At 40.8% G+C, this 27,732-nt stretch overlaps 1 protein-coding gene across 1 annotated transcript in view; it reads right to left on the bottom strand.

Moving 5' to 3' along the window:
• The window catches only part of phf20a (PHD finger protein 20, a), a 76,426-nt gene that overhangs the window by 32,586 nt on the left and 16,108 nt on the right, over positions 1–27,732 (bottom strand). Inside the window, exons 3-8 of the mRNA XM_034167609.1 lie at positions 20,763–20,934; positions 19,187–19,271; positions 11,450–11,526; positions 10,758–11,334; positions 6,051–6,101; positions 5,694–5,957 (exon numbers count right to left, since the gene is read on the bottom strand). Of these exons, the coding sequence (XP_034023500.1) occupies positions 5,694–5,957; positions 6,051–6,101; positions 10,758–11,334; positions 11,450–11,526; positions 19,187–19,271; positions 20,763–20,934 (1,226 nt within the window). The remainder of the gene's footprint in view (positions 1–5,693; positions 5,958–6,050; positions 6,102–10,757; positions 11,335–11,449; positions 11,527–19,186; positions 19,272–20,762; positions 20,935–27,732) is intronic.

The raw sequence follows: 27,732 nt of genomic DNA, 5'->3' as shown, positions 1-27,732 counted from the left end.
TAAAATGAAATGACTTTACTACTTTAAGTAAATTACATATACTCCCCTCTAGCTGCCACCTTATCATGGTGGGGGAGTTTGCGTACCCGGATGATCCTAGGAGCTATGTTGTCAGGGGCTTTGTGCCCCTTGTAGGGTCTCCCAAGGCAAACAGATCCTAGGTGACGGGTCACACTAAGGGAGCCTGGAGCCAGGCCTGGGGTTGGGGCTCGCGCATGAGCCCCTGGTGGTCAGGCCTTAGCCCATGGGTCCCGGCCAGGCTCAGCCCGAAAGAGCAACATGGGCCGGCCTCCTGTGGGTTCAGCACCTGCAGAGGGGGCCATGGGGGTCGGGTGCAGAGAGGATTGGGTGGCAGTCGAGGGCGGGTTGCCTGGTGGCCCGGTCCACGCTCACAGCCCCTGGCTGTTGGGACATGGAATGTCACCTCATTGTGGGGGTAGGAGCTTGCGGGACCTTCAGCGTGCACTGGGGCGGTTTGCAGCCGAGTGTGAAGCGTCCGGGATGAAAATCAGCAATCCAAATCCGAGGCCATGGTTCTCGACCGGAAAAAGGTGCTTTGCCCTCTTCAGGTTGGTTGAGTGTCCTTGCCTCAAGTGGAGGAGTTTAAGTATCTCGGGGTCTTGTTCACGAGTGAGGGACGGATGGAGCGTGAGATCGACAGACGGATCGGTGCAGCATCTGCAGTGATGCGGTCGCTGTATCGGACCGTCGTGGTGAAGAGAGCTGAGTAGGGGGGCAAAGCTCTCGATTTACTGATCGATCTACGTTCCGATCCTCACCTATGGTCATGAGATTTGGCTCATGACCGAAAGAACGAGATCGCGAGTACAAGCGGCCGAGATGAGTTTCCTCCGCAGGGTGGCTGGGCACTCCCTTAGAGACAGGGTGAGGAGCTTGGTCACTCGGGAGGAGCTCGGAGTCGAGCCGCTGCTCCTCCATGTCGAAAGGAGCCAGTTGAGGTGGCTCGGGCATCTTTTCCGGATGCCCCCTGGACGCCTCGCTGGAGAGGTGTTCCGGGCACGTCCCATCGGGAGGAGGCCCGGGGGAAGACCCAGGACACGCTGGAGGGACTAAGTCTCTCGGCTGGCTTGGGAACGCCTTGGGGTTCCCCCGGAGAAGCTGGGGGAGGTGTGTGTGGATCGGGAGGTCTGGGTGGCATTGCTTGAGCTGCTGCCCCCGCGACCCGACTCCGGATAAAGCGGAAGAAAATGGATGGATGTATGGATGGATGGACGGACATATACCAAGCACCAGACTTAAAAAGATAGTCCAAGTTTAGTTCAGTAATGACTTTATCCACTAATGGTGGTTATGCAACATAACAGCACTGTGATTTTGAAGTAAACAACACAGTGTGCATTGTGTGAACAAAACACTTTCACCATTGAAATTTAACTCACACACTCATTACAACTGAAATCTCAACTTTAACAAATCCTGTGGTTACTCCTCAACTGTGATGAAACAGCCCAGATAAAAAGATGTAGAGTATTTGTCTCATCATTGATGATGACGTGTCTGGATTCAGACAAGATCTCAAGCTTATGAAGCCTTCTGCATGTTGTCATAAAGGAGGAAGCTGGTCATACTGGAAATGCTCATTATTTGCAGGAAACAAAACAAACGTGTTTGTCGGTGTGTGGTGGGGCGTCAACTTATGTCGGACCCTGATGGACACCAGTGCAATCATCTTCTTGGTATGGCCTGGCATGGATAAGGCCGGACGAGCAGCACTCTCTAGCAGTGGAGTGGCACAATTGGACCACCCACAGCACAGTAATGACAGCCTCGATGCACAGCAGTGCTACCAGCTAAAATGCCTCCTCGGTCACTATGAACATTTTTGCAGCGAGCAATAAGGACTGTCTGCAAACTGAGCTGGTCTAACATGTCACAGAAACCGGTTTGACCAAGTCTATCTGGTGAGGTGCCATTGATTAGTCTCCGTTTCTACTGACATTTTAAAAGATGTAGAGTCACTTAAAATGTGAAAAGGCAGACCTATGAGTTTGCGGGATCAGAGTGCAAACACTATTTGGACCTCAAGTTGAAAGAGACCACAAAGCCCCTGAAAGTAATACTGCTCAGCTACCTCGGAGGTGGGAGCAGTCAGGAACTGTGTGAAACTGTAACTGAAGACTCACCCACGCAGCTGAATAGAGGATATGCTCCTGAAACAACAAATACTGCAACATACTTACAGTGTCAACACATTTGTTATAAGCAACTATTTTCACCATTAGATATATTGACAGTCAGTTTTGAAAACTAATTATCAGTCAGCATACAAAAATCTCGCTGCATGTTAGCTCGACGTGGCGGTATTTCAATAGAAAAGCAACTTCTTTTACGTTCACTTGTAGAATGTCTAAACAAAGGCTGAACTTGTACAGATATTCACTCATCTCTGCTGAGACATTCATGTCTCTGGGTCCTTGGCCTTGGGGATCGGGAGGTGCCTGGAAAGAGCTAATGGAGTCATGGTCACTGGACAGCAGTGTTATGGTAACGCCAATAACTTTGCAGGAGAATGAAGGTCCAAGTCTTTATAGTCTTGGAGCTTTCTGTGTTCCTGTACGATTGTGAGGCCATGCCCCCTTAGCACAAAAAGTAGGATTCAGGCATCCAGGATAAATGACTGAGCTGAATTCAACAAATTCAAAACAGGAGCATCGGTTGCACAGAGACCAAGCCAGGATGAGCAGACAAGGAACTAACGACCCAGGTGTAACCAAGCCTGGATAAGTGCACGCACGTGGATCCCTCAAATAGACTCTGCCATCGATCACAGATTCACTGATGCACCATGGCAACCAGAGCAGCATACTTCTCCAAGGGCGGAGGTGGAAGTCCTCATGGAGGCATTTGAGGACAAAGGAGCAAATAAGAAAAAAAAAAAAAAGGTAACTCCGCCACAGTACCACAGTGATTAAACAACGACAGCAAGCGCGGCAAAGTATAAACGGTATGCAGGCGACGTCACGTATCACATGATATGTGGTCACGCAGCCATAACGGACGGCAACTTCCGCATTGCATGAACAACTCTGTGTTGTGAAGGTGGTCATATTTGTGGACTTTTCTGCCAAACTTATTTGATCCATGATCGAAATGTAATCAGCGTGCGGACAAAAAAAAAAAAAACTATTAAAATATGACTGGAGAGGAAGGCGTGAAACCGTAAAAGTAACAAATCACAGCCTTTTAGCAGTGTCCAATTTAGCAGGTGCATGTCAGACTGCAAGTCCAGTGTCTGAGCACGGGTTAAAAAAAAATTCTAATAAAGGAAATAGGACACCTGCATTCCTTGAATCGATGAGTGTCAGAGCTGAACTTTAATTTCATACCTCTGTTACTAGGCACATTCAAACTGCTCTATCCGGTACAGGTGATGGGTTTTTAATGAAAATGCAATGCGGTCGGACAGGACGTTTTGTCCGATGTGAGCTAAAATCTGTTATACGAGGTCTGTCCATAAAGTATCGTACCTTTTTATTTTTTTCAAAAACTATATGGATTTCATTCATGTTTTTACGTCAGACATGCTTGAACCCTCGTGCACATGCGTGAGTTTTTCCACGCCTGTCGGTGACGTCATTCGCCTGTGAGCACGCCTTGTGGAAGGAGTGGTCCCGCCCCCTCGTCGGATTTTCATTGGCTGGAAATGGCGGAATGAAAAGGACTTTTCGAAAAATTTATCTGGCTTTCAGTGAAAATTTTACGGCTTCACAGTGAATAAGGACTTTAACTACAGCTTTAAGGACCCCTTTAAGGACGGTCGGTGCGCCGCACTCCGAGCTGCGACGATGCGGCACAAACCACTGGATCATTTCTAAGCTGATGGCTCTGTGGATACGAGACCGTCGTGTGCTCTTTCTCTGGTTATCACAAGACCTGGACATCAGCCATTTTCTGGCAGATTTCACTTTTAACAAGAGATTTTGTCATGGAAAGCGGCGCGGAGGCTTCGCACCTCATGACCGATTCGCTGATGAAGCGAGACAAAGGAACACCTCCGTTTCGGAGTGTTAGAGGACAAGTTGGGACATGTCTATCTCGGCTTTCAGTGCTTACCAGTCGAGTGAGTATAAAAGAACTTGTGGAGAGCTGGACATGTCCCAACTTGTCCTCTAACACTCCGAAACGGAGGTGTTCCTTTGTCTCGCTTCATCAGCGAATCGGCCATGACGCGCGAAGCCTCCGCGCGGCTTTCCATGACAAAATCTCTTGTTAAAAGTGAAATCTGCCAGAAAATGGCTGATGTCCAGGTCTTGTGATAACCAGAGAAAGAGCACACGACGGTCTCGTATCCACAGAGCCATCAGCTTAGAAATGATCCAGTGGTTTGTGCCGCATCGTCGCAGCTCGGCGCACCGACCGTTCTTAAAGGGGTCCTTAAAGCTGTAGTTAAAGTCCTTATTCTCTGTGAAGCCCGTAAAATTTTCACTGAAAGCCAGATACATTTTTTGAATGGTTTCCAGGTGCCAGTCTCTAACAGCTTCTGAAAAAATTCTGATGGAAAAAAAGTCCTTTTCATTCCGCCATTTCCAGACAACGAAAATCCAACGAGGGGGCGGGACCACTCCTTCCACAAGGCGTGCTCACAGGCGAATGACGTCACCGACAGGCGTGGAAAAACTCACGCATGCACACGAGGGTTCAAGCATGTCTGACATAAAAACATATGAATGAAATCCATATAGTTTTTAAAAAAAATAAAAAGGACCGTTAATTTATGGACAGACCACGTATATGCTGTCTATTACATGGAAAACCACAAAAGCATTGGGACTTCAGGTGCACAGCCAATCAACAGACCTGAATTAGCAAATCAGCTTATGGGAGAGCAGTGAGATAGAAAATGTACAGGTTCAGGGGTCCTTGAGAACCTGTCTTATGCCATAACATAACCCACTTTCTACTATGCCGCTTTGTGTAACTGAATTACGGATAAATTGAGTCAGGATAATGAAATCCCATCTTAATCCCTTACCCTACTTTTGTGCAACCGGGCCCAGGATGCACTAGACTATGCCTAGATGTCTTTGGCATGAGGTCTCTTTGGAGAATTTGCTTAGAGAGTCTGATGAGTATCATTTGCATTTTGAGGGAACATCAGCTATGGTATATTGGTCATGCGGTGCATTTGTCTGGGCATGATCCAGCACACAGGTGCCTCAGTGTTAAGGACCACAACAACTGGAGAAGGCCAAGGGGACAACAAGCTTCACACTGCTGCGACAGATGGTTATATTTGAGAAGTGGGGATGGACCAGTTGTCCGCCCGGGTGGTTGCAATACAGGAACCAAAACTGTTCAGTGAGGTTGACACGTTGACTCAATACCAGTGTATGCACGCAAACCCAACCTGTTCGCATTTCTGTGGATCACTAATAAAAGTACAATAATGTTGGACTGTTCAAGGACATTTACAATAATCAGCATACCTTCAGAAAGTTTTAATGCAGAAAAGGATTTTTCCCTGCTGAATACTGCACACAGTACCAGTAAACATCAGTACAGTAACTGCAGTTTAAATCCTAAATGACAAAGCCTTATTTTGAAGTAGAGGACATGTAAAAGCATTACCACAATGATTTTATTTGCCGTGCGATTATGTGGTCTGGACATTGCAGAAATACTGAATCCACTTAAGATTTATACTTCAACAGTTATACTTTAGAGAAACTCACGCATTGAGATAGTCCGCCTCCTCTTTGGGCCATCCAAGGCAGCGGCACATGTCTGCCTGTCAGTTGCCCTGGTGTGGATGCTCCTGGTTGGACTGCACTCCCCCTCCAGGGGCAGCTCCTCCCCATGGTAATATTTCATATGGTAGTGCAACAGCTTAGCCTTGCGGAATGATTTTGTGCAGCCTTCAGCACTGCACTTAAATGGGTTGTGATCAAGGTTGATAGACAGGACGGGTGGAGGTTGATTTTTGATAACCCTGTACACTGGAACGGCAAGAAAGGCAGCAGGTTTAGTGTGTGGAAAGAAAAAGAGTAGATGAATAGATTTAACAGGCATGACTGTGATAATGTACTTACAGGGTTCTCTGCTGAATCTGTTGGGGTTGTGGAAACCCTGTTTTCTTACAGCTGTGGAACAGAGACATTTGACACAAGGTGAGTGGTCCCAAGAAGGTGTGACATTAGCAGCATTTAGTTACTCATACACCATCATACTTAGGCTGGGCATACACTGTACGATATTTTGAATCGTTGTACTTGGCTCCAGCTCAAACTGTGCGACAAAACCGCAGGGGCTAAAAGTTCAGAGAGCACAATTCATGTTCTCACACTGTACGGCCCGATGCTCTGATGCGATCTGACTGCTCACACTGTACATTCAAAAACCACACGTCGGAAGCTTTTTCTTTTAAAAAAATTATTTCATGCCTATCAGCGCGCACAGTGAGTGAAATCAGGTGGGGGGAGACTGAACATATATGCGTGCGCGCACACACACACAGCAGACAGCAACATGATTCATAAGACGACAGTAAAAAGAAAACAAACATTCATAACAGGTGTTGCTACATACACTGTTGTATAAATAAACTATATTTCATATCGAGTCTTACAGCTGTGCTCATCTGTCGTAAATCCTGTTGTCTGCTGTGTGTGCACGCGCGCGCATATATGTTAGGTCTCCCTCCACCTGATTCCACTCACTGTGCATACTGATAGGCATGAACTTTAAAATGATATTAGGTTATTGCAAGGGCACGCAAAAAACAAACAAACAAAAAAAAAGACTTTACATGAGATCACCGTTTGCTCTCTCCGGTGTTTGCTCATGGACAGTGCGCAAGGTAATCAGCGTGTAGACGCTTGTAGCGCAGCTTCATCAGCGCGGAACCCTCACGAGCCACGACGGCCGACCAAAATATCAAACAGGTTTGATTTTCATCCGCCCATACGATTCCTGATCGGGAGTTGGTCGCAGCTCATTACTCCATGTAGACTGCACGATGCAGGATGCAGGATTAACCTGAAACTCGGCGCGATTAGGGCTGTGCAATTAACCAAATTTCGATCACGATATCGATATTTGTATCAAACGATCTCCAAACTCATAATTGAGTGAAACGATTTAAGGGCCTTTCATCAGGCCAATCCGTCAACGTGTCCCAAGACGCATGACATCAGACGCGTCGCTTCGGAAGCAAGGGGGCGGGATTGCTACGTCACACTCTGGCTGTTTCCACAACCTGAAAAAAGTTCAGTGATTGCCTTCTTGAATTTGAGTCGCCTGAACCACAAAAAAAAAAGCTTTAAAAAACAGCAGAACGATTCTCCCATCACCCTGCTGGGAGAAGCTTTTTTCAGCTGCTTTTTGGAGTGACGCCGACCGAGAGAGGACTGACGACTTGGTGGGATATCGATCGAACCGCGACAGCGAGCCAATCCGCACGGAGAAGCCAGCCTTCAGGCATCATTCCTGGGCAGAGCGAGGCAGGCAGCCGGGGAGATGGAGCAAACCCACTCAGTCCGAAATCTCCCACTTTTTGGATATATGCGAAGTCCCAGTTTGCCCAACGGAGTTTAGTTCTGCAGCTTTATCGAGGTGAGAATAATGTAAAAATAAAACGTGACGTTTACTGAAATGCTGTGAAGGTTTAATGATCGGTTAACATTAGCTTAGCCTTTTAGCACAGTTGATCTGAGTGAACGCTTTTTTTCAATCGTTTTCCCAGTTTTTTTTATATAAACTGTTTAGTGTTTCTTTATATTTAAAGAAATATTTTTATTTGTCCTAATCAGGAACATTTGCTGTGCAGACAACCAAACTTCCATTGATGAGCTGAACACCACGTCCAGTTGAAAGAAAACATCTCTGCTTTTCAGCAACACCACCAGAGTTCAAAGCTGCAGAAGAGACCTTCATCTGGTCCCGAGATTTCAGCATAACATCACCTGCTTCTAAATAAAAGGCTCTTTCAACAGCAACTATTTTATTTTAAAAAAGCTGTTTCATTTTATATTTTAACAATAAATCAACGGATAAATTTCTCCAAAAGGAGATAAGGAGACGTGGTCAAGGGTATGATGACAAAAACACAAACTAATGAACATAAATTGAAACAAAAACAGCCACAGCAGCCGCACTATGTCCTAGTAGGACAAGTCAGGAAGATGCCCAAAGACACTGACCAACTGGTCAGTGACAACAGGGAAGGGACAGGAAAACAGAAAAATAATATGATATTTAATATTTATTTTATTCATTTTATGTTTTATACAGGTAAGGTACAGTACATTTTCAATTTGGAGGTTTTGCACACATTGTCTATAACTTTTTTTTTTTTTTTTGAGTGAGAGAAATGCTGAATAAATGCATTGTGTAACTAAAAAAAAAAAAAAATCATTTGAATAATCGTGATTTCAGTATTTACCTAAATAATCGTGATACTGATTTTTTTCCCATAATCAAGCAGCCCTAGGCGCGATCCAAAAAATTCTTGCACGAGTGAAAAATCGGCTGAAAAAGGGCCAAAACTCGCACAGTGTAAGCACGCCTTTAGCCACATTTCCACAATGTATGCCCCACCCCAACCCAAACCCCTCCAAAAAAAACAGAAGACATTGAACGAGCCTATACAACTTATAAAAAAGCTGTAGAAACAGTTATGGGCATACTGTTTTCTCCGTGGACTTTAACCCTCTGCGGTGCGAGGGCATTTTTTGGATAGTTCACTCACCTGACATAAATGTTTTATTATTTTTGTTAACAGGTCTCCCTGGATCCCACAATCAAGTTTTATGTTTCTTTTTTCCCCCAGACAACCTGTGCTTTCATAATATATATGCTTTTGTTGTGTTTTATAAGTGTAATAAAGGGTTACAATCAAAAATAATAAAGGAAAAAGTAAAGCGAAAAATAATTTTCCACACATTTATTCAAAATACAGCAAACTATAATAAACAACTGTTTTGACACTTTCTAAAGGTAATTTGAGGTCTTGTGTGAAAGTCTGTACAACAAAAACATTCAAACAATAAACACAAATGCACATTTTGAACAATATATACAAAATGGTCTGCGTTTTGTCTTCATCTCAAAGCAATTTCTGTCTGCTATTACACAAAGGTTAAATCACAAACTTCTACTTCTACTGTGTTTTGGGACTGTTCTTGGTCTTAGCCATCGTATACGACGGCGTCGGCCCCAGAGGGTTAAGGACATTGTTCGTGCTTGTGATGCCAAGCAAGGGGGGGAAGTTGCTCTTATTTATAAAATCTAGGTTTAGTTTATTATTAGCTGTTGGGGGTCACAAATATAATTCCCTTGAACATCTGACACTCTGCTCTGCCCACGATGCTACGTATTGCCAAGATCAGAACACTAAAAATCAGCCATATTACTTTGTTACTGTATATCAGGCCTGTATACCTGGCCCATATTCTGAATTCTTAGATCAGGGGTGCCCCAGTTCGATCCTCGAGATCTACCTTCCTGACACTCTTAGTTGTCTCCCTGCTCCAACACTGACACTCTTAGTTGTCTCCCTGCTCCAACACACCTGAATCCAACAAAAGACTCATTAAAAGCCTGCTGACGAGTCTTTCATTGGATTCCCAGGTGGACTCCACTTAAGCTGTAGAATCATCTGAAGGATGTAAGTCCCTTCGGCTGCTCCCTTGTTTGCACTCGGGGTCGCCACAGCAAATCCAAAGTGGATCTGCATGTTGAATTGGCACAGGTTTTACGCCGGATGCCCTTCCTGACGCAACTCCACATTACATGGAGAAATGTGGCAGGGGTGGGATTTGAACCCGGAACCTTCTGCACTGAAACCAAGTGCATTAACCACTTGAAACAGGATGGACCTGAGCTCAATTCTGAACTTCATGGCAAAGGCTGTGAATACTTATGTATACGTGATATATTAGGTTTTGTTTGTTTTGTTTTTTGTTTTTGTTTTTTTACAAATTTGCAAAAATCAAAAGCTTTTCTAAGGCTATAACATAAAATGTGGAAAAAGTGAAGCACTGAATACTTCCCAGATTCACCGTAATTAATCCTAGTACAGACTTTACTGACATATTACAAGTGTGGCATGGACAGACTCTCCAAATAATTTAGCTTTGTAAATGGAAAATGCAGATTGCTGAACATGGTCTGGAAATGCTGCCTGTCCCCCAACCTCCCACCTCAGAAAAGTTAATAACTCTGATACCTCCTCGAACAAATCAAAGTTTACTTCAAATCATGTGCACCTGTCCACACATGCACCGGAGTGCCTGAGTTTAAATGCAGCAAAAAATAAATAAAAATTCTCTCATCTCCTCATTCAAACTGAGGTTCACATTAAATCATATGTTTACAGACTTGTGTGTTTTTGACAGAGATGGGCACTTTGGCAGGACAGTTGTTTCATACATGTAGACACAAGAAAGCTTGCAGAACCAATGAAACAGCACAGTGCCTGATACAGTAAAGACAAAACAGACGCAGTGACAATATGGCACACGTGTGCAATGTGATCATTTGCAGCAATAATGTAAGAACAAATGGCACATGGTACATGCATATCATGCCCAGGCTAAGAAATTTGTGGGAATGCGTTATACTGAGAACATGGCAAGAATGTAATCAGGTTGAAGTATGGCCTTGAAAACACCACATTTTCCCCATTCTAACTATGTCCCCATTGTGATGATCAATACTTTCAGGATGCAGTGTGTGTGGCAGGAACCTTACTCACGAATGCCCTGGTCTAGTGCAGATTCACTTCCATGGGCACTTACGTTTCACAGGCTGTGGAGGTGGAACTTCCAGTACAGCCTGAGAGTTTTCCGATTGCATGTTTAGCTTCTGCTCCACATCATCATTTGATTCTGTGGTTGTCATGGTGACAGGCATCTGCTCTGTCTGTGCCGATGTCTGATCTGGCAACTCTGTGTATGGCTTTTTTCCACTCAGTGCAATTTCCACCTCCTCTTTCTTCACTACTCCATTGACATGACACACTTCTTCATTTTGCTCAGTGTCTTCTGTCACACCATTTGACAGTCCAGACGCCTCCTCTTCATTGATGGAGGTACTCTCGTCTGCCTGCTCCGATGTGTCCTCTTCTTGTTTGATGGTAGGTAGCACGACAACAGGAGCCTGTACTTCATTAATTTTCTTGTCCTTCTCATTTACTGGACCTGCTTCATGTTCATCATCCTCACTGTTACTCTCCTCCTCCTGGTCAGAGGTGCTACGTCTGACCCGCTTGTTTTTAGGACAACCATTCTCCTGAGGCCTCCTATCTCTGCGGTTCGGGATCCTCCTAACCATGTTCTTTTCAGAAGAACGAGACTTCCCTCCAACACCACCCTTCTATTGAAAACAGGACAATTATCAAATTTAGAGAGAAACATGGCCAACAAGGAAATAAAATGCAAAAGTGTGAAAAACAAATGCATTTGGATATTTATGAAAACAATGATTTTACCTCTTTAATAAAAGGCTTTACATGCATCCCCTTCACTGTCTGGATGATACCATCGTAAAACCTCACAGTGTAGGACGCTGACGGGATAAATATCAATTTGACACAAATATGAGTTTATATTAAAAACAAAAAAGTACATTTAAAATAAATTATGCACCGATTTAATTAAGGATATGTTTACTCCGTCAAAAACATTTATACTAAAGCACATTATATATAATGTCATGAAAAAAAAATATTTTCCCTTTTCCTGATTGTAATTTTGTGTATATCATGCTCAATTGTTTCAGATATTCAAACAAAATGTAAGAAATAAAAAAAGGCAAACGAACTACACACAAAACACAGTATTTCTATAGTTGTATTTACAAGAAGAAAAAAGCATCCAAGACATCGGGCATTTGTGTGCACATAGGCGTGCGTGGGGTGTTTCTTAGTTACAGCCAGTGGTGGGCACACTTCCGATAATCCGATAACAGATAATTATCGAAGATAATGTTTTCAGTATCGGATTATCTTTTTAGATAACTCTAAAAACCATTATCAGACCAATTATCTTCCGATTAATTTTTGTCCGATAACTTTTAAACCAATAAACAAAATAAACAAAGCTGAACAGCGACAAGCATTTTTAAAATTAGCACCCACCTGTTAAAAGTTTTGTAACAGACGCATAGTTATAACCTTTGCAAACAGAAGAGAACTGCTTGTATAAAAAGCATCTCAATCCTCTGCAAACAAAGGAAAAACAGCCCCTAAAGGAAAAAGAAAAAAAACATTTCCTTTAACACCATACCGATATGCAGGCAATATAACCTAAGTCATCCAGAGGCATACATTTTTAACTTATGGTTCAAATTTTCACCAAACTAATTTTGGACAAGTTATTTAAAATTACTGTCATGTCTGAAGTTTCATAAAGTAAAATATCAGATATATGTTTTAAAGTAATGTGCTAATTTTTAAGGTTTTGTGAGCACATGCTCTGCCCCGCAGTGAATTTTGGGTAGGATGATGTAATCTCAGTACGTCACAAAAGGACAAATGCATTTCAGACACTCTGTTCAGGCTCCACGGACAACAGCATTAAACTCTAGTGCCTAAAACTCTCGAATATATTCTCTGCGTTTATAGATGATTTTTTTTAATTGCGTTTGTTAAATTCCACGCATTTTAAATGTGAGCAGACAGGGATTATCTAGAATTTGTTTTGAAAGCCTCTACTGCCATCTAGCATCTACTGGCCAGTAGTGTTCATGGCAGTGTCTGGGGACCAGTAGATGGCAGTGTTCTACTTATTTTGACCCCGGTTATGTCAGATGATTGTCAAATCAACTTTTTTGCTTTGCAAATGGCTTTTTTTTTTTACAAATGAAGTTTAAAAACAAAACTGCAAAATAATAATAATAATAATAATAATAACAACATTATTACAAGACAGCTCTGCAGTGTTTGCACAGGCACAGTGCGAACGGTTGGATGCTGCTTGTAGCTTTCAGCAGCAGGATAACCTCACGACGGCCGACCACAATAATATATCAAACAGGTTTGATTCTCATTGGACCATACGATTGGCGATCAGGAGGTGGTCGTCAGATGTTGACCGCAGCTTGATACTCCATGAACACTACACGATGCAGGACGCACGATTAACCTGAAACTTGGTCCAAAAAATTCCTGCATGAAAAATCATCTCGCACACTGTAAAGCACATTTTACAACATCAAATGAATGTTGTAAAGAGAGAATGTGGAGAGAAAGTGCGCAAACATGCGCACATTCTCTCCACATGCAAAAAATGTTGCGATGACACTTCCAGGGCTCCGTAAAAATGCCTGTTTTTACAAATAAAAAAATGGAATATTTTACAAAAGCACATTTAAACACCAACACACGACAGAAGTTACATTAACATGTTGGTTTACATAATGAATGACTGAACCAATCAGTGTTTAGCAGAGGCACGTTTACCCAGAATCCTTTGCGATCTGTCTCTTTGTTACAAAACGTCAGAATTAGTGCATTATTCAACATTAAAAGATATATGTTATATTTTAACTTTGTACAAATGACAGAATTGACATTAATGGAGTTATTCTATCGGTATTAATGTTATTTATAAATCAACACCATAACTCAATATGACTTTATTTTTCAAGACCTCCGCATGACCGGAGGTTTGTCGTTGATAGAGAGCTGGCTTTACGGCTGTTCTCAGGGTGCCTCTGTGTTGGGAGGGCTGTAATAAACAAGAGCTTCCAGCAGGGGCCGAATGTTGAAAGAAAAAAGTGTGGTCTTATTGTTTGGGTCTGTTGTTATTTTTAATATTATTATAAGCTATAAAATTTGTTTTACTAGTAGTTGTAAATGTGCCAGAGATAATATTGGAACTTATCTGTTATCTGTAACTTCCGATACATTTTTGGGTGGTTTATTGTTTTATCTTTATCGAAGATAACTTTTCAGTTATCTAATTATCTGTTATTGAAGTTAATTTTTTGGTTATCTGTGCCCACCACTGGTTACAGCTACCAACCCAATAACTGGGACCAGCTGACAATGATCACAAAAAGTTTACTAGAAACTCCACGTATTACTAGAACATTGTACCAAACAGTCAAGCTCAAGAAAGGGGCAGGAATTATATTAAGTTGACATCTGTTTGAGAAGCATGAAAGCAATTTCTAAGGATATGGGAGTGCAAATAACTACAGTGAGTCATCATGTCCAACTGGAAAGCATTTGGCACAACAGTGAACCTTTCCAGACATGACCAAAACTCCCCCAACAGCACACTGATGACTCATCTGGGAAGCTCTAAAAGAGCCAATGACAACATCCAAGGAAGTGCAGCCTGATCTCACTTCAATACAGGTCACTTCAGTGTCAGAAATAGAATGGTCAAAAGGAGAATCCATCTGAAACAGGTGAGGGGAACCACCACCTACCCAAAAGAACAAAAACCAGACTAAATAAATAAATAAATAAATAAATAAATAATGTATGACCTTCCAACCTTTGTGCAAATTGTTTGGAACACAAGTCCCTTCTCATTGACTGTAAACTTTCAATTTCACAAACTATCAAACCTACAGTCAAGCCTGCAGATGGTAGTTCGACTGTGCTCAAATATGTTGACGCTTCAGAAAGACTTGTCACAACTGAAGGACAAATGAATTCTGTTGTCTACCAAAAAATCCTGGAGGAGGACATTCATCCATCACTAAGTTAAGCAGCAAAATAACCCAAAGCAAAAGCTGATGTCCAGTACTTGGACATCACAGCAAACAGAATCATGGATAATCACATGGAGAACCTTTCTGAAGTTTGGCAAAGTCATTCACTCATGTCTTGACAGTTGTTCAGTGGTCTTTAGACATCTCTCACTAGTTTTCCTTCACTTCACATCTTTCACTTGCTACACTGTACTGCGTGGCTGTCTGAATTTTTTGATGATACTTCTCACTCTTGACATTTGGAAATGCTGCGATAGCTCCTCCTCCTGCTTTGTGAACATCAGCAACCCCTTTGCTTAATTATTATTTTGTTTTTGCATGATGCTTTCTCAAGTGACAGCTCAAACACTTATTGAAGTTTTTATATTGTGTGAACACTGGAAGATAACCCTCAGTTTTAACTTGATTTTACAAGCAAACCTAGAGAACGCATACACACATATGTGTGTGTATGTGTGCATATGGCACATTTGCTGTTTAGTATGTTTATGTATTTTGAGTCAAGGATGACCACTGTGAAAACAAAGTTGAAAGGACTAATATTTTTGGAGAAATTTGCGATATTAGCCAACAATAGTTAATAATGGACATTGTGCTGCAATGCACCAAGGGAGTTCAGGGTTTAAAATGTTATTGTGGTTCATAGTAGTTTAACAGCTGTTAGTGTTACTGATTTAATGTGTTTCTGTAGTTCAACTGGTTGTCAGTTTAGTTAAGTGTCATGTTGCTGTTACCATGAGTGAGAAGTGTAGTACATTTGACGTTTTCCATCACTGATGTTTTTTCACTGTCAGTTTGTGGGTGTGTAAAAATAAAAGCACCTGCATGTGGCAGAAGGCAGAAAAGACAAAAAAGCTCTGGCTCCGTTTACGTTCTTCCACTCAGCTCGCCACAATATATTAAAAGAGAAGTGCGGTCTGCATGTGTATAAATTCGATCACTGACAAACTGGGAGAGCTGACATTTGCTGTTTGGTATGCTATATGTATTTTTGGTCAAGGATGAACGCCGCCAAAACTTAACGTTGATAGGACTAATATTTTTGGAGAAACTAGAGATGTTAGCTAACACTGAACAATGGACATTGATAATTACATTCTGGACTCATGCCATTCCAGCAGGGGGTGGCAAATCACCTATATATTGTGAGAGCATGATTTGATTTAGTAAGTTCAATGCAAGTACATAAAATAATTGTAAATATGTTAAAAATAGATGGATGACAAGAATATATATGGGTTAATATTTGTGTGTTATTAGGTTACAAAAACATGGTTTTCAGTTTTTGAAGTGTTTATTTCTCGCTAGCTTTTACATAATATATGAACATGAGCTTTTGAAAAGAGCGGACGTTAGCTTCAAGTTAGTGGACATTAGCGCGCACGCTAACGTCTGCTATCACTTCAGAGGTGGTATTAGGTTCCAAAAATAGCATTTTCAGTATTAAGTGTTTATTTCTCACTCGCTTTTACATAATATATGACAAAGACGACATATTTACACACAAACGAAACAAAATTATGCAGCTAGCTACCAGCCTAGTAACCTGACTGTGGTGTCACTATGCAGCTCTACTCTGATTGGCTGTCACCCCCGCCACTCAAAAACTAAACTGAACAGATTGAAACAATGTGACATTTTAACTTCGGACGCAAAGCCTTCGCAAGACCTGATGGCCATTTTTGATGGACTCTGGTAATAATACCAATAATATTTGTAACATTATCTATAAATATAAAAGGCAATCGATGTATGTATGTGGCATGGTTTGTGTTCGCTATGCACAGCCACAGTAATTAATCAATCGACAGCAAACTTGGTATGGTGACTGGGTGCAGGTGAGGTAGCTGGGGTCCTTAAGCCCCTGTCACAGTGGCGTATTCGTAGAGCTGCTCATTACAGCGTATCGTCTACGCTGTAATGAGCAGCTCTCCACCCACTTCACGTGGAGTTTTTTTCTCAATACGCATCAGTATGTTGAGGGCTACGCGCGTAGGACGGAAGAAATTAAACATGTTTAATTTTCTTCGGCGTGCAGCACAGCATGGAGCTTTTATGCGAGTACACGCAGCGCCGTGCTACTGTCTGCTATTGTGAACCTGCCCACGCTTCAACACAGTATTGTACGCCATTTCACACCTCCCTCCGGGCTCCATTGTTCTTCTGGAGCTATAAATACTACAAGATCTTTGCTTCACTTTACAATACTGGACTCATTATATGAGGACTGTTCAGTGTTGTTGTTTCATAAAAGTGCTGTTGCGCGCTCTCTCTGTGACACACACAGACAGACAGAAGACATTCTATCAGACTCCTTAAAATAAAATTCTCTCTATCAGGCTCCTTAAAATAAAAGCGCTCTCACGCTCTCCCTCCCTCTGTGTGTGTCTAATCAGAGCTGTGACTCTTTAAAATAAACGCGCACTCGCTGCATGTCGGTGCGCTCATCAGACGCCCTGATCGATCAATATGATCAAAGCTGAAAAGAGCTGTGACTCTTTAAAATAAACGCGCACTCGCTGCATGTCGGTGCGCTCATCAAACGCCCTGGTCGATTAATCTGATCAAAGCGGAAAAGAGCTGTGACTTTAAAATAAATGCACACTTGCTGCATAACAAGAAAATAATAATAATGTTGAATGACTGTTTTTGAGCCACACCACACCATGCAGTAGAGAACAGAGCGCACTTCCACAGAGGCAGAAAATAGCAGTGAACTGGTTTAATAGCGGCATGGTACACGCGACTGTGTGCACACATTTAAATGTGAACACACGCAGCTGCAAGTATGAACAAACACTGAAAAATGCTGAGTATGCGCATATTTAAATGAAACAACGCTGCAATGAGCAGCTCTACGAATACACCAATGTGACAGGGGCTTTAGGTTGAAAGTGCATATGCACGAACACACATACACATGGTCAGCCTTATTTATTAGACTAGCTGAGTTACCCATTCTACGCACGGGTAGTAAAGAATCATCTTAGCCATGACACTGTATATTTCATGTCACTTTAGTTAATGTGTAGTAAGTTGCACTGCATTGTGTGTATGCTGTCATCATTAATTTTCAGAGCAATTTGTGACATTCATGAGACTCAAGTGAAGGATGATTAAAAAGGTGATAGCATGTCATATCACAGCAATGCTGTGGGATATTTAATGTTCTGAGTGTCTCTGCAGACGTCTGCCCAGCTCTTAGATTTAACCCTTTTAGCACTTCTAGCACACCCCCTGCTTCTTGGGAAGCATATCGACAGTTTGCATGCTGTACACAGCAGGTACATATAAAGTTAAAAAAATGCACACCTTAACTCGCATGCAGCGTAATTAAAGTACACCCCCACCAGCCACTACTACGTAGTAGGTAAAGTGTGATGCTTGCTACCTGACCAGAGTACCATATGAACTGTGAAAATAATTTTAATTTAAAAATGTTACAATCACATTGAAATCTACACCACATTATTTGTCTGAACATAAATATTCCTAAACGGTATAGTTTGGACTATCTGTGACGGAATGTTATGGAGTTATGGGGTAAAAACAGCAAGAATGGTAACAAAGGTCAGCTTCAGTTTGTACAGGGGTCAGAAGTTAAAGTTGCTCCAAATATTGTAAAAACGTGATGCAAATTGATGGAGTTAATAGGGTTTTTAATAAGGAATAGTTTGCACCATGTGTCATGCTTAGTTATCACGTTATGTCACGTCATAGAATCCAATGGACGTTGACATTGTTTGCCTTTACTTGCAGACCAAGCATTTAACACTGTCAGAACTATTCCATTTATTTATACTATTAGTTCAACCAATAGTGGATGTTTTTCAAGTTGCCGCTAGAGCAGCGCCTACGCGCATGGGTGATGACGTCACAACTCTTTCCGGGTTAGGGAGACGTGGTTTGCTGCTATCGTTTCTGTATGACAACGTTTCTTTTCATCCCACACATGGAAGAGTCTCGTTAAACTCATCAGATCTTTAGTTACTGATCTGTTCAGATATCGTCAACGTTCGTGCAAGACATCGGACTTGGGAGGTTGGACAAAACTGGACGACAGTCAAACAGAACACTCAATCATATAATAATGATATAATTCAATCACAGATTCTGGACTCTTTGTGATCAGACACGTAATGTGGTACAGCTTTCAATATGATTAGAACATTTTTCATTTTTGACGCCTGTGTTTAATTCTTCAACTGACCCCTACCTGGCCGTCTACAGTTATCTGCTCCACTATCTATGACCTGGGCTGGTAGATGCAGTGTCTAGTGCCAACGAATGTTCCTAGACTTGATGGGAGATACAGGCATTTTACTTTTACCAACTAAAGTTATATGATCAAAAACAGTATGAATCAGGAGTAGGGCAAATACTTTTTTTTTTTTTTTTTTTTTTTAAATGGCATTGCATGGCATATACAGATTTTTGCAGTTTTCGTTTTGTACTCAATGTGAATCAAAAGGTTCCAGGGCCTGCAGATATAGATACCCACCATCTTTATTGACAGAAATAACCTTAGCAGGGTAGAAACGGCAATCTGACCAGCTGGCCAAAACCTTGTCATTCACATGAAAACCCTAGAGAAAGAAAATAAGCACTGCGTTAAAGCACGGACACATAACCAACATATTAAAAGGAGCCATATTTAGTAATACAGTCAGTAGGGGGTGGGGGCAAAAAGTCTTAATTCAACATGATAACCTTCCATAGAAGTGGAATGTGATAACATGGGCTTACTAACACTAAACATCAAGATCAGTGTAACAAATAAGCAAATCACAGACATCAAGAATGTAGCCCCATACAGGCCCCAAGGACCAACCGGCCTGTTGCTTAACCAGAATACCGTAGCATGAAGCATCTTAAGGGCCTATAGCCTCCCCTGGATGGGACGCCAATCTATCCCATTACTCCCCCAAGGCTGGCACCCATACAGAACCGGGTGGCGTGAGGCAATGTAGATGAAGTGTCTTGTCCAAGAACGCAGGCAGCCAAAAGCACACATGAAAACGAACCACCAGTTTAAATATTGGTAGTTCAATTCCTATGCCACAGCCAGGTGGCTCCATGGCATAGGCTGTCACAGATAAGAAAAGATTTTCTTCAATAGCTGAACATTCTAGTTAGGTGAAAGATAAATTAAAAAGTTATCTGAATTAATGGCATATTTTCCAGATCAAGCAGAATAACAGTCCTCAACAAAAAGATACACAACAAGAGCAATCTGAGATTTCTGACATCTCCCAAGGGTTGATGAGGACTCAAAATAAAAGATATGTGATTCACATCGTGACCCAGACTTCACCTGGATCCGGATTCCACAACGCAATGCAATAATTGCATATTGATCCAGAATGGTCTGACTGATCAAGATGTTGCAATTTGATATTTCACAAGCTGAAACAAATAGTGTCTTCCTGAACTTAGTTTACATCGTGATGTCGTATCTTTCTGCTGCAGAACCTGCATATTGATCTGGATCACTTTCCAACAAATCCTGAGCCAGAATCCAGATTGCCTCCAAAATTCAGTGGAGTCATCCGTGCCCTAATATCTACCAGTATAAATAATATACTGTAATATATACCTCTGTTGCAAATTTAGTGAGAATCCGTAAGTAGTTTGACGCAATCATTCAAAGCATATATAAATTTAATTTAATTTGTTTGTCGTATGTTTGCTCAAGCCAGAATGTTCAGTTACTGAACATAAATTGTTTTGTATATCTGTGAGGTGTTTTTTGCCAGGGATTGTATAATGGTGAATTCAAATACGACTGCAACTATCCATTTACTTTCATAATCAAGTGTTAGCGAGGTATTTGTAAAATTATATGAGCAATTAGACAACAATGGGTTAAACTGATTTAGAAAGTTTAATTACATAGAGTCCCCAGAGGTATACATAGGTTTTCTATGTTGAGTCTCGCTTCCTTCAACTCATAACTATAGAGGATCACATTGTGATGTGTCAAGTCTTTCCAGACCACTGCAGCCAACGGTTTAACTGGTATCACCATGTCGATCATAAAGGGTTATACATAGAAACAAATGGCACTCTTAGCTCACAGGTATAGGAGCGTCGTCCTGTAAGCCCTGCCGCCTGAGCTGGATTCTCTCCAATGGCCTGAGGTAAGGACTTGTCCAATCAAACCACTCGTCGTAACGGTGGCTCCACTGACGGTAATGGATCAGTACTTTTTCATCTTCATAGTCAATCTTCTCTATGTTGGCTGCATACCTAAGAGAGAGAGAGAGGAAAAAAAACAAGATTGAGGGATTTGAAAAATTACTTTTCTTTCATTATAAGATAAGATGAAAAATGTCCCAATGACAAATAAAATGAAATAATTTTTTCTAATGTCTCTATTAGGGATGCACCGATACACAATTTTTCACTTCCAATTCGATCCTGATACCTGAATTTGGATATCTGCCGATACTTTTCTGATCTGATACCAGAGCTCTGTTTGCTTTAATATTATGATCATTATTGTTGATTTTATATAAGGATTTTCTTAAAAAGGAGACCTGAAAGTTAAACTGCAATTTGTCAGAAGGTGTATCTAAGATGAAAGCCTAGATTTGATGTTTTGGTGAAAGAATTAAGTGCTTTTATTTTTTTTTTATAGACTTTATAGCCTTATTTTTATAGACTTAAAGAGAAAAGACAGCACTTTCTCTCTTTCTCTCCGTTTGTCTGTCTCTCCTCAATTTCAATGGAGCTTTATTGATGTGGGAGACATGTTTACATTGTCAAAGCAAGAGTTACAGAGTAAAAATTAAGTCCCCTCTCTCTGTCCGTCTCTATCCCTTTGTCTGTCTGTCTTCCTCTCTGTCTGCCTTTGTCTCTCAATTTTCAATTTCAATGGGGCTTTGACATGGGAAACATCTTTACATTGTCAAAGCAATTAAAATTAAGCTCTCTCTCCGTTTGCTTTCTCTCTTTCGCTTTCTCTCTCCCTCTGTCTCTCTTTCTCTCGCCGTTTTCCTGCTGCGCAAACTTCAAACTTTCTGGAAACACGAAGCCTCTCAACTGTAAAATAAACCATAAATTTCTAAATGTATCATCAGCGATGTTCATGTGCAGGATTTTAATGGAGACTTTTTTCCCTTTCAGCGGACAGAATCTCTACTCGCCTGTCCTTTTCAGCTGCAAACAGAGCTGAGCTTTTCAGCTTTTCAAAGTGTTTCACAGCCTAGGGACAGTGAAGCGGCTAACTTTTTTGCACACATTTTCAGTAACATCTCATTTTTCGGAAAATCTGTGCTCGACGAACAGATCATTTGAACCCGAGGGCCGGGCATAAATTTGCAGCTACCTACAACTGCAGAAGAGAGCTCTCTCGAAAAGGTTGGCTTGAGTGTATTTCTCAGCCTAAGCTGAAGGAAGCCACTAATAAGAAGAAAAACAACATTTTAAAGCTTAAAGTCCGTTCTGTAATTATTGTATCAACGTCCCAGTGCTCCACTTTTTCATGATCAGTATTCACCACTGCCAATGCCATGCTTTGTCTTTTAGCTTTCTGCTCGCGATTGAAAATAAATCCCACCAAGACAAAAAGAAAAAAACAAAATAGTATGTTAAATTACACAAGTCAATTATAAACAGCCAGGAATATAAGATGCAAATCCATCATTTTCCACATTTATCCACCCAGTTTTCAAAAAGTTTAATTTTTGGCCGCCGAAAACAAGACAAGTTGCGAGAAAACCGCCTGCTTTTTTTTTCTTATTCCTTCAGCTGAGCAAACGTGACTGATGCGTGCAGCGCAGCGAGGGAGAAGGTGCATGTCACACACTCACATTACCAGCATCCTTTTTACTAAATTCAATGTCTTCAACATCGTTTGTTGGTTAGTCATGAAAAATGAAAGCGGATTGTTACCTTTGTCACTTGATCGATCAAGGTAGATACCAGAGGAAGATCCAATGAGATCAAAACGTTGTCACATTAAAGGAAGTAACCAAGGAGTAACTGTGCAGGCTTTTTTATTATTTTGTTCTACCTTTGTCAGTTGGCAATGTAAACGTGCATGCTGTGATGTAATTATTGCACATCGCGATGACGATGCTCAAATGACATTGTGCAGCCCTAACTTGCATACAGTAGCTTTAATCTGTGAGCAGCGAAGGGCTGCGAAGGGTTATATTGGTAGGTACCAATATAACCACTAGTCATTCACATTATGGTTTCCTGATGCTAAGATTAAGAAAGTGCCCAAACCACTCCATTTCATTTCTTTATTTAAAAGGGACAACACATATTAATGAACACAAAGTATAAACATGTCAGATTATAGCCCTGAGCTAATTTCCATCTGTAGTCCCTGACAGACTATAAAAATGAAACAATTTACAGTATAAACACACAAACGTCACAGGAGCTTACAATACAACAACAGACTACATTACATAGGGGTCACTAACACCTACAACAACAAGACACAGACTGGACAAGAGACAGAAAACAAGAGGACACTGACATGATCTGAGCATGAAGGTTATCTTACACAAACTCAGTCAAAGGAGGACACGCAGTAAAAGAAAAAAAAAAAGTCTAATTTCATACATTCATATATTTTAAAAACCATAGCTTTAAGAACAATAACTTAAAGTGCTGTAGTGCATTGCACATGCCCTACAGTTCTTAGTTTATACAACTGAGTTCATAATGCTCACATTTTTTATTTGATTTGAGCCACTCCTTTAAGTGACTTTTGAAAGCTTTAAAGCTTGGGGCCTCCATCACTGTAGTTGGCCATGTGTTCCACTGGAAACTGCCTTTGTAGGAACGAACATTTTGTGCAAAAGCTGTTTTTCGCACAGGCACTTCACAGTCCCCTCTACTCACGGTCCTGGTGACCCTCGGACCAATTGTTCTATATTTAACATAATTTGCAAGCGGTGGATGAGCCAATCCATATAAAGTTGTATATATTAGACAAGCACTTTTAAATTTTATAAAATTTTCAAAACTAAACAAGTTATACTTTGTTAAAATTTTAAAGTGATGATATGAAAATGGTCTTTTATCTAATATTTTTAATAATAATAAAGCCTTTCAATCGGTTTTAAAATTGCCACACCTGAGAGAGACCAGCTGGCTATGCAGTAACCTACATGAGGGAGGAAAAATAAATAAATAATAATAATAATAATAATAATAATATACAGTGCAAGAACATCATACCCGCTTGATCTGTCAATTACCTTATTTAGTTCAAGTTAAACACATTGTATTCGATTATTTTAGTTATTTTAATATGATTTTTTAAAAGGAGAGTGTCGAATCCAGCAACACTCCCAAATATTTTAATTCTTTAACCAACTGCAGTTCATCATCTCCAATGTACACACTGAAGGGCTCAATATTTGTCAGAGTTGGACCTGAAAAGAACAACTCAGTTAACACAAAATAATCACGCAGGAGACACTGAATTTCTTTTTCCTGATCAGGAGAGAGCAAACGAGCGTCAACCTCCATTAACGACTGTCTCGCCAGCTCTGAAGGGCCCCGCCCATCTGCCTCTCCTATTTACTGAATAAAGTTACATACAAGTATATAGGACAAAACAAGAAAAAGACAGAGTCTGGTCTCACGTTGATATGAAAACTGTTATGGCTTTAAGCCTCCAGTCTCCTAGTCCTCCGATAACAACGTTCAGCCCCGAACCAGTGTGCCGGTCACACCGCTCTTCCCTCAAGGCTGACCCGTTAATTAAAGACGCACATCTGCGCTCAGCAAAAACATGATCTCAGCAGTCTGCCCTCTCACTGAGTCATGTGAGCAGTTTAATGATTACTTAAACAGTTCAGTGAATATAGTGAATAGATATGTACCAATAAATGTAGTGAATATAACTACTTCAGCAATTCAGTGATTAACAAAGAAAGCAATATTAATGAAACATGTATATAAATGTGTATATGGAGAATGAGATCAAACACAAAATCAAAGACAGCAAATCAAAATCAAGACATTAATATTTGATAATCATATTGCTGATAGAAAACCCTGTCAATATTAGAAGGCTTTTTTGAAAAATACATAGAGTTTTCTGTATGTTTAATTTCAGACATGATCCGTTAAGCCAATTTAAAATACAGTTTAGGGCTGATGTAAGAGTTTGAGCTGCTGCCTCAGGTGATCTTGCACTTGAGTAGATTACCGTGTCAGTGTCAAGTTGTATGTCCACATCCTCACAAACATTTGGTAGGTCATTAATGAATAATGAAAATAAAATTGGCCCCAAGATAGATCCTTGGGGGACTCCTAGTGCACAATCTAAGTAGGGGGATTTAATACCATTAACCACGGTGGCTTGTTTTCTATCTGATAAATAAGATGCCATCCATTTTATGGCATGCTCAGAAAAATTAAAAGATTGCAACTTTGATAATAAAATATTATGATTCACTAGATCAAATGCTTTAGACAAATCTAAGAAACCTGCTCCTACACAACTGTTTTTATCCAAATTACTTTTCACTTTTTCCATGAACATTGTTATGGCAGTCTCAGTTGAATGATAAGTACGAAAACCAAACTGCATGGGATGCAGAGTAGTTTGGCCACTTGGTAGATGTTGAATCAATTGCTTGGCGACCCACTTTTCAAGGACTTTAGAAAAGACTGACAGTATGCTAATTGGTCTGTAGTTATTAATATTATTTTTGTCACCCACTTTAAAAATTGGGGTAACTGTGGCCATCTTCCATGTCTGTGGTACAATGGAATGCTCAACTGGCAAATTTATTAAATGCGTAACTGGATTTGCTAGAGACATTTTATGTGTTTTTTTTTTTTAAGGCATCCAACATCAAAGCCATGATGGTCTTTAGCTTTGGACTCCTTCATGGCATTTATAATCTTTAGACTTTCAACCTCTGATATTGGTTCTATATTAAACATTTGACTGTGTCCTGGATTGTTGTAGGTTATTTCAGGCGATCTGAAACATGCTGCCATCTCTTCAACAAAGCGTAGAAATGATAAATTCAGCTCTTTTGCTAAAATCGTAGGATCATTCACAAGCTAGTTATTAATTTTCAATTCAAAATCATTTGCATCTTTCCTTTCCTGCCTCACTAAAAGTTTAATATTCTGCCATATTTGTTTTTCATTTCTGTTTTGCATTATTGTGATAAAAAAAAAAATTGCTTTTGCTCTTCACATTTTTGATATTACTCTATTTCGCACTGAAGTATATTTGTCTGTTGTCAACCTGGATTTAATTGAGTTTTTCCAATAACTGGTCTCTTTTTTTCACTAGATGTATACAATTTGAATCTACCCATGGGACAGAGTAAGATTTTATTTTCCTGTAATTCATATTTTTTGTAAAAGAACTACATACATTTTGAATTTTGTTAAGAAATATACCAGAGCATATTTCAATATTGTCACGAGGTTACACTTTCCCAAGTGAGATCTTTTAATGCTTTTCCCAAGGTTTGTTGTTGATTCTTTGGTATAACTTTAGACATTTGTTTCCTAACATGATTGGAGTATGAATGCTCAAAACGTTGCTTAGTTAATTTTCTTGTACAAAGAATAACATTATGGTCTGAGAGACCAGTCAATAGATTATATGTTTTAGTAATCCTTTCAGGCCTATTTGAGAAACTAAGTCAATTTGGGATTCTGAACGACTTGTAATTCTGGTCGGATTCTCAATTGTGTAAAATTAAATTGACCAGTAATTAATTTCAGATTTTTTCCTGTCTTTTTTGTCATCCCAATTGACATTGAAGTCTCCTAATATGATCATTTATTTTTTATGATCACATGTTTTAACGAGATCCCACAATTGATCATAAAACTCGTTTGTGGAAGACGGTTCACGGTAGAGACATTACAGTCAATGACATTTCCACAGAAAGAAATATTTACTCCAATGCATTCTAGTGTGATCTTATTAGGCCATACCATTTGATTCCATTTAAATTTACTCCTGACATATAGCAGTACCCCACCCCCTTTTCCTTGGTCTTTTCTAAAAATATTACAGCCTGGTATCAGTACCGCTGAATCTGATGAGGCACTAGTAAGCCATGTTTCTGATAAACCAAAAAAAAAAAAAAAAAGAAATCAAGATTTGAATCACACAAATATTCTAATTGTTCATGTTTTGATACCATACTGCACACATTTAAGTGACCTCCAAGTACGCGTTTTCTTATAACTTGGATCCCACATAATCCGGGCGTGGTTCAGAGTAGTAAACAATTTTCAATGCATATGCGTCTTGAACACTGGATTTCTGCAAGTAGATGTTTTGGGGTCTGTTGAGGTCCAGCAATTGTTGTTATATTAGCGCAGTTCGAAAGGCTATGCACTTGTTCGAGGTTTATCTTCACTGAGAGCACTGTTACTGCTTGTGTGTAGCTCTCTGGAACAGACGCCACAAGGCTAATGTCCACTGTGCTGCCATTCGAAGCGACAAACAAGACCCGTCCCGCCGGTGAAGGTCCCTGCACAGGCAGTGCGGGACATGCACACTTTGCACACAAAGGAGCAACACCACTCCTTCGTAAAGCAGAGGGGTGGACTCCCAGCACAGGCCCTTCGGGACACACCGTCCCGAAGACGCTCTCCCCGCTCACACAGGGAGAGCCGGGGCATACATGATCTCCCCCTGACCCAGCAAGGCTCCCAACACCGGTCCTGGTAGCCACACACGCTGTAAAACTGGCGCACACCCGATCTGCACCATCAAAGGGAATCGTAACAGGTCCGGCAGTAGTCTCGGCGCCCACGGAGCAGCCAGTGGGAACTGCACTGCTGGAAAGTGGAATGTTTGAAATGGCTGTAAATTTCTGGCTAACTGCACACCGAGATCAAGCCTAGACAGTTGTGACTCCAGTCCAGGGTTGATCCAGCTGTCAACATCACACTTTGATATCAATTCCAAAGACTTTGGTGTGGTCTTAAAAAAAAAAAAAAACAAAAAAAAAAAAACCACAGAAAAACTGTCCAGATGAAGCCATTCACCAATTCCACTTGTTTACAATAGAACAGAGTTGTGCACCCAGA

The sequence above is a fragment of the Thalassophryne amazonica genome, chromosome 3, assembly GCF_902500255.1.
Source record: "Thalassophryne amazonica chromosome 3, fThaAma1.1, whole genome shotgun sequence".
NCBI classification, from domain to species: domain Eukaryota; kingdom Metazoa; phylum Chordata; class Actinopteri; order Batrachoidiformes; family Batrachoididae; genus Thalassophryne; species Thalassophryne amazonica.
This window is presented reverse-complemented; position numbering and strand designations above follow the sequence as displayed.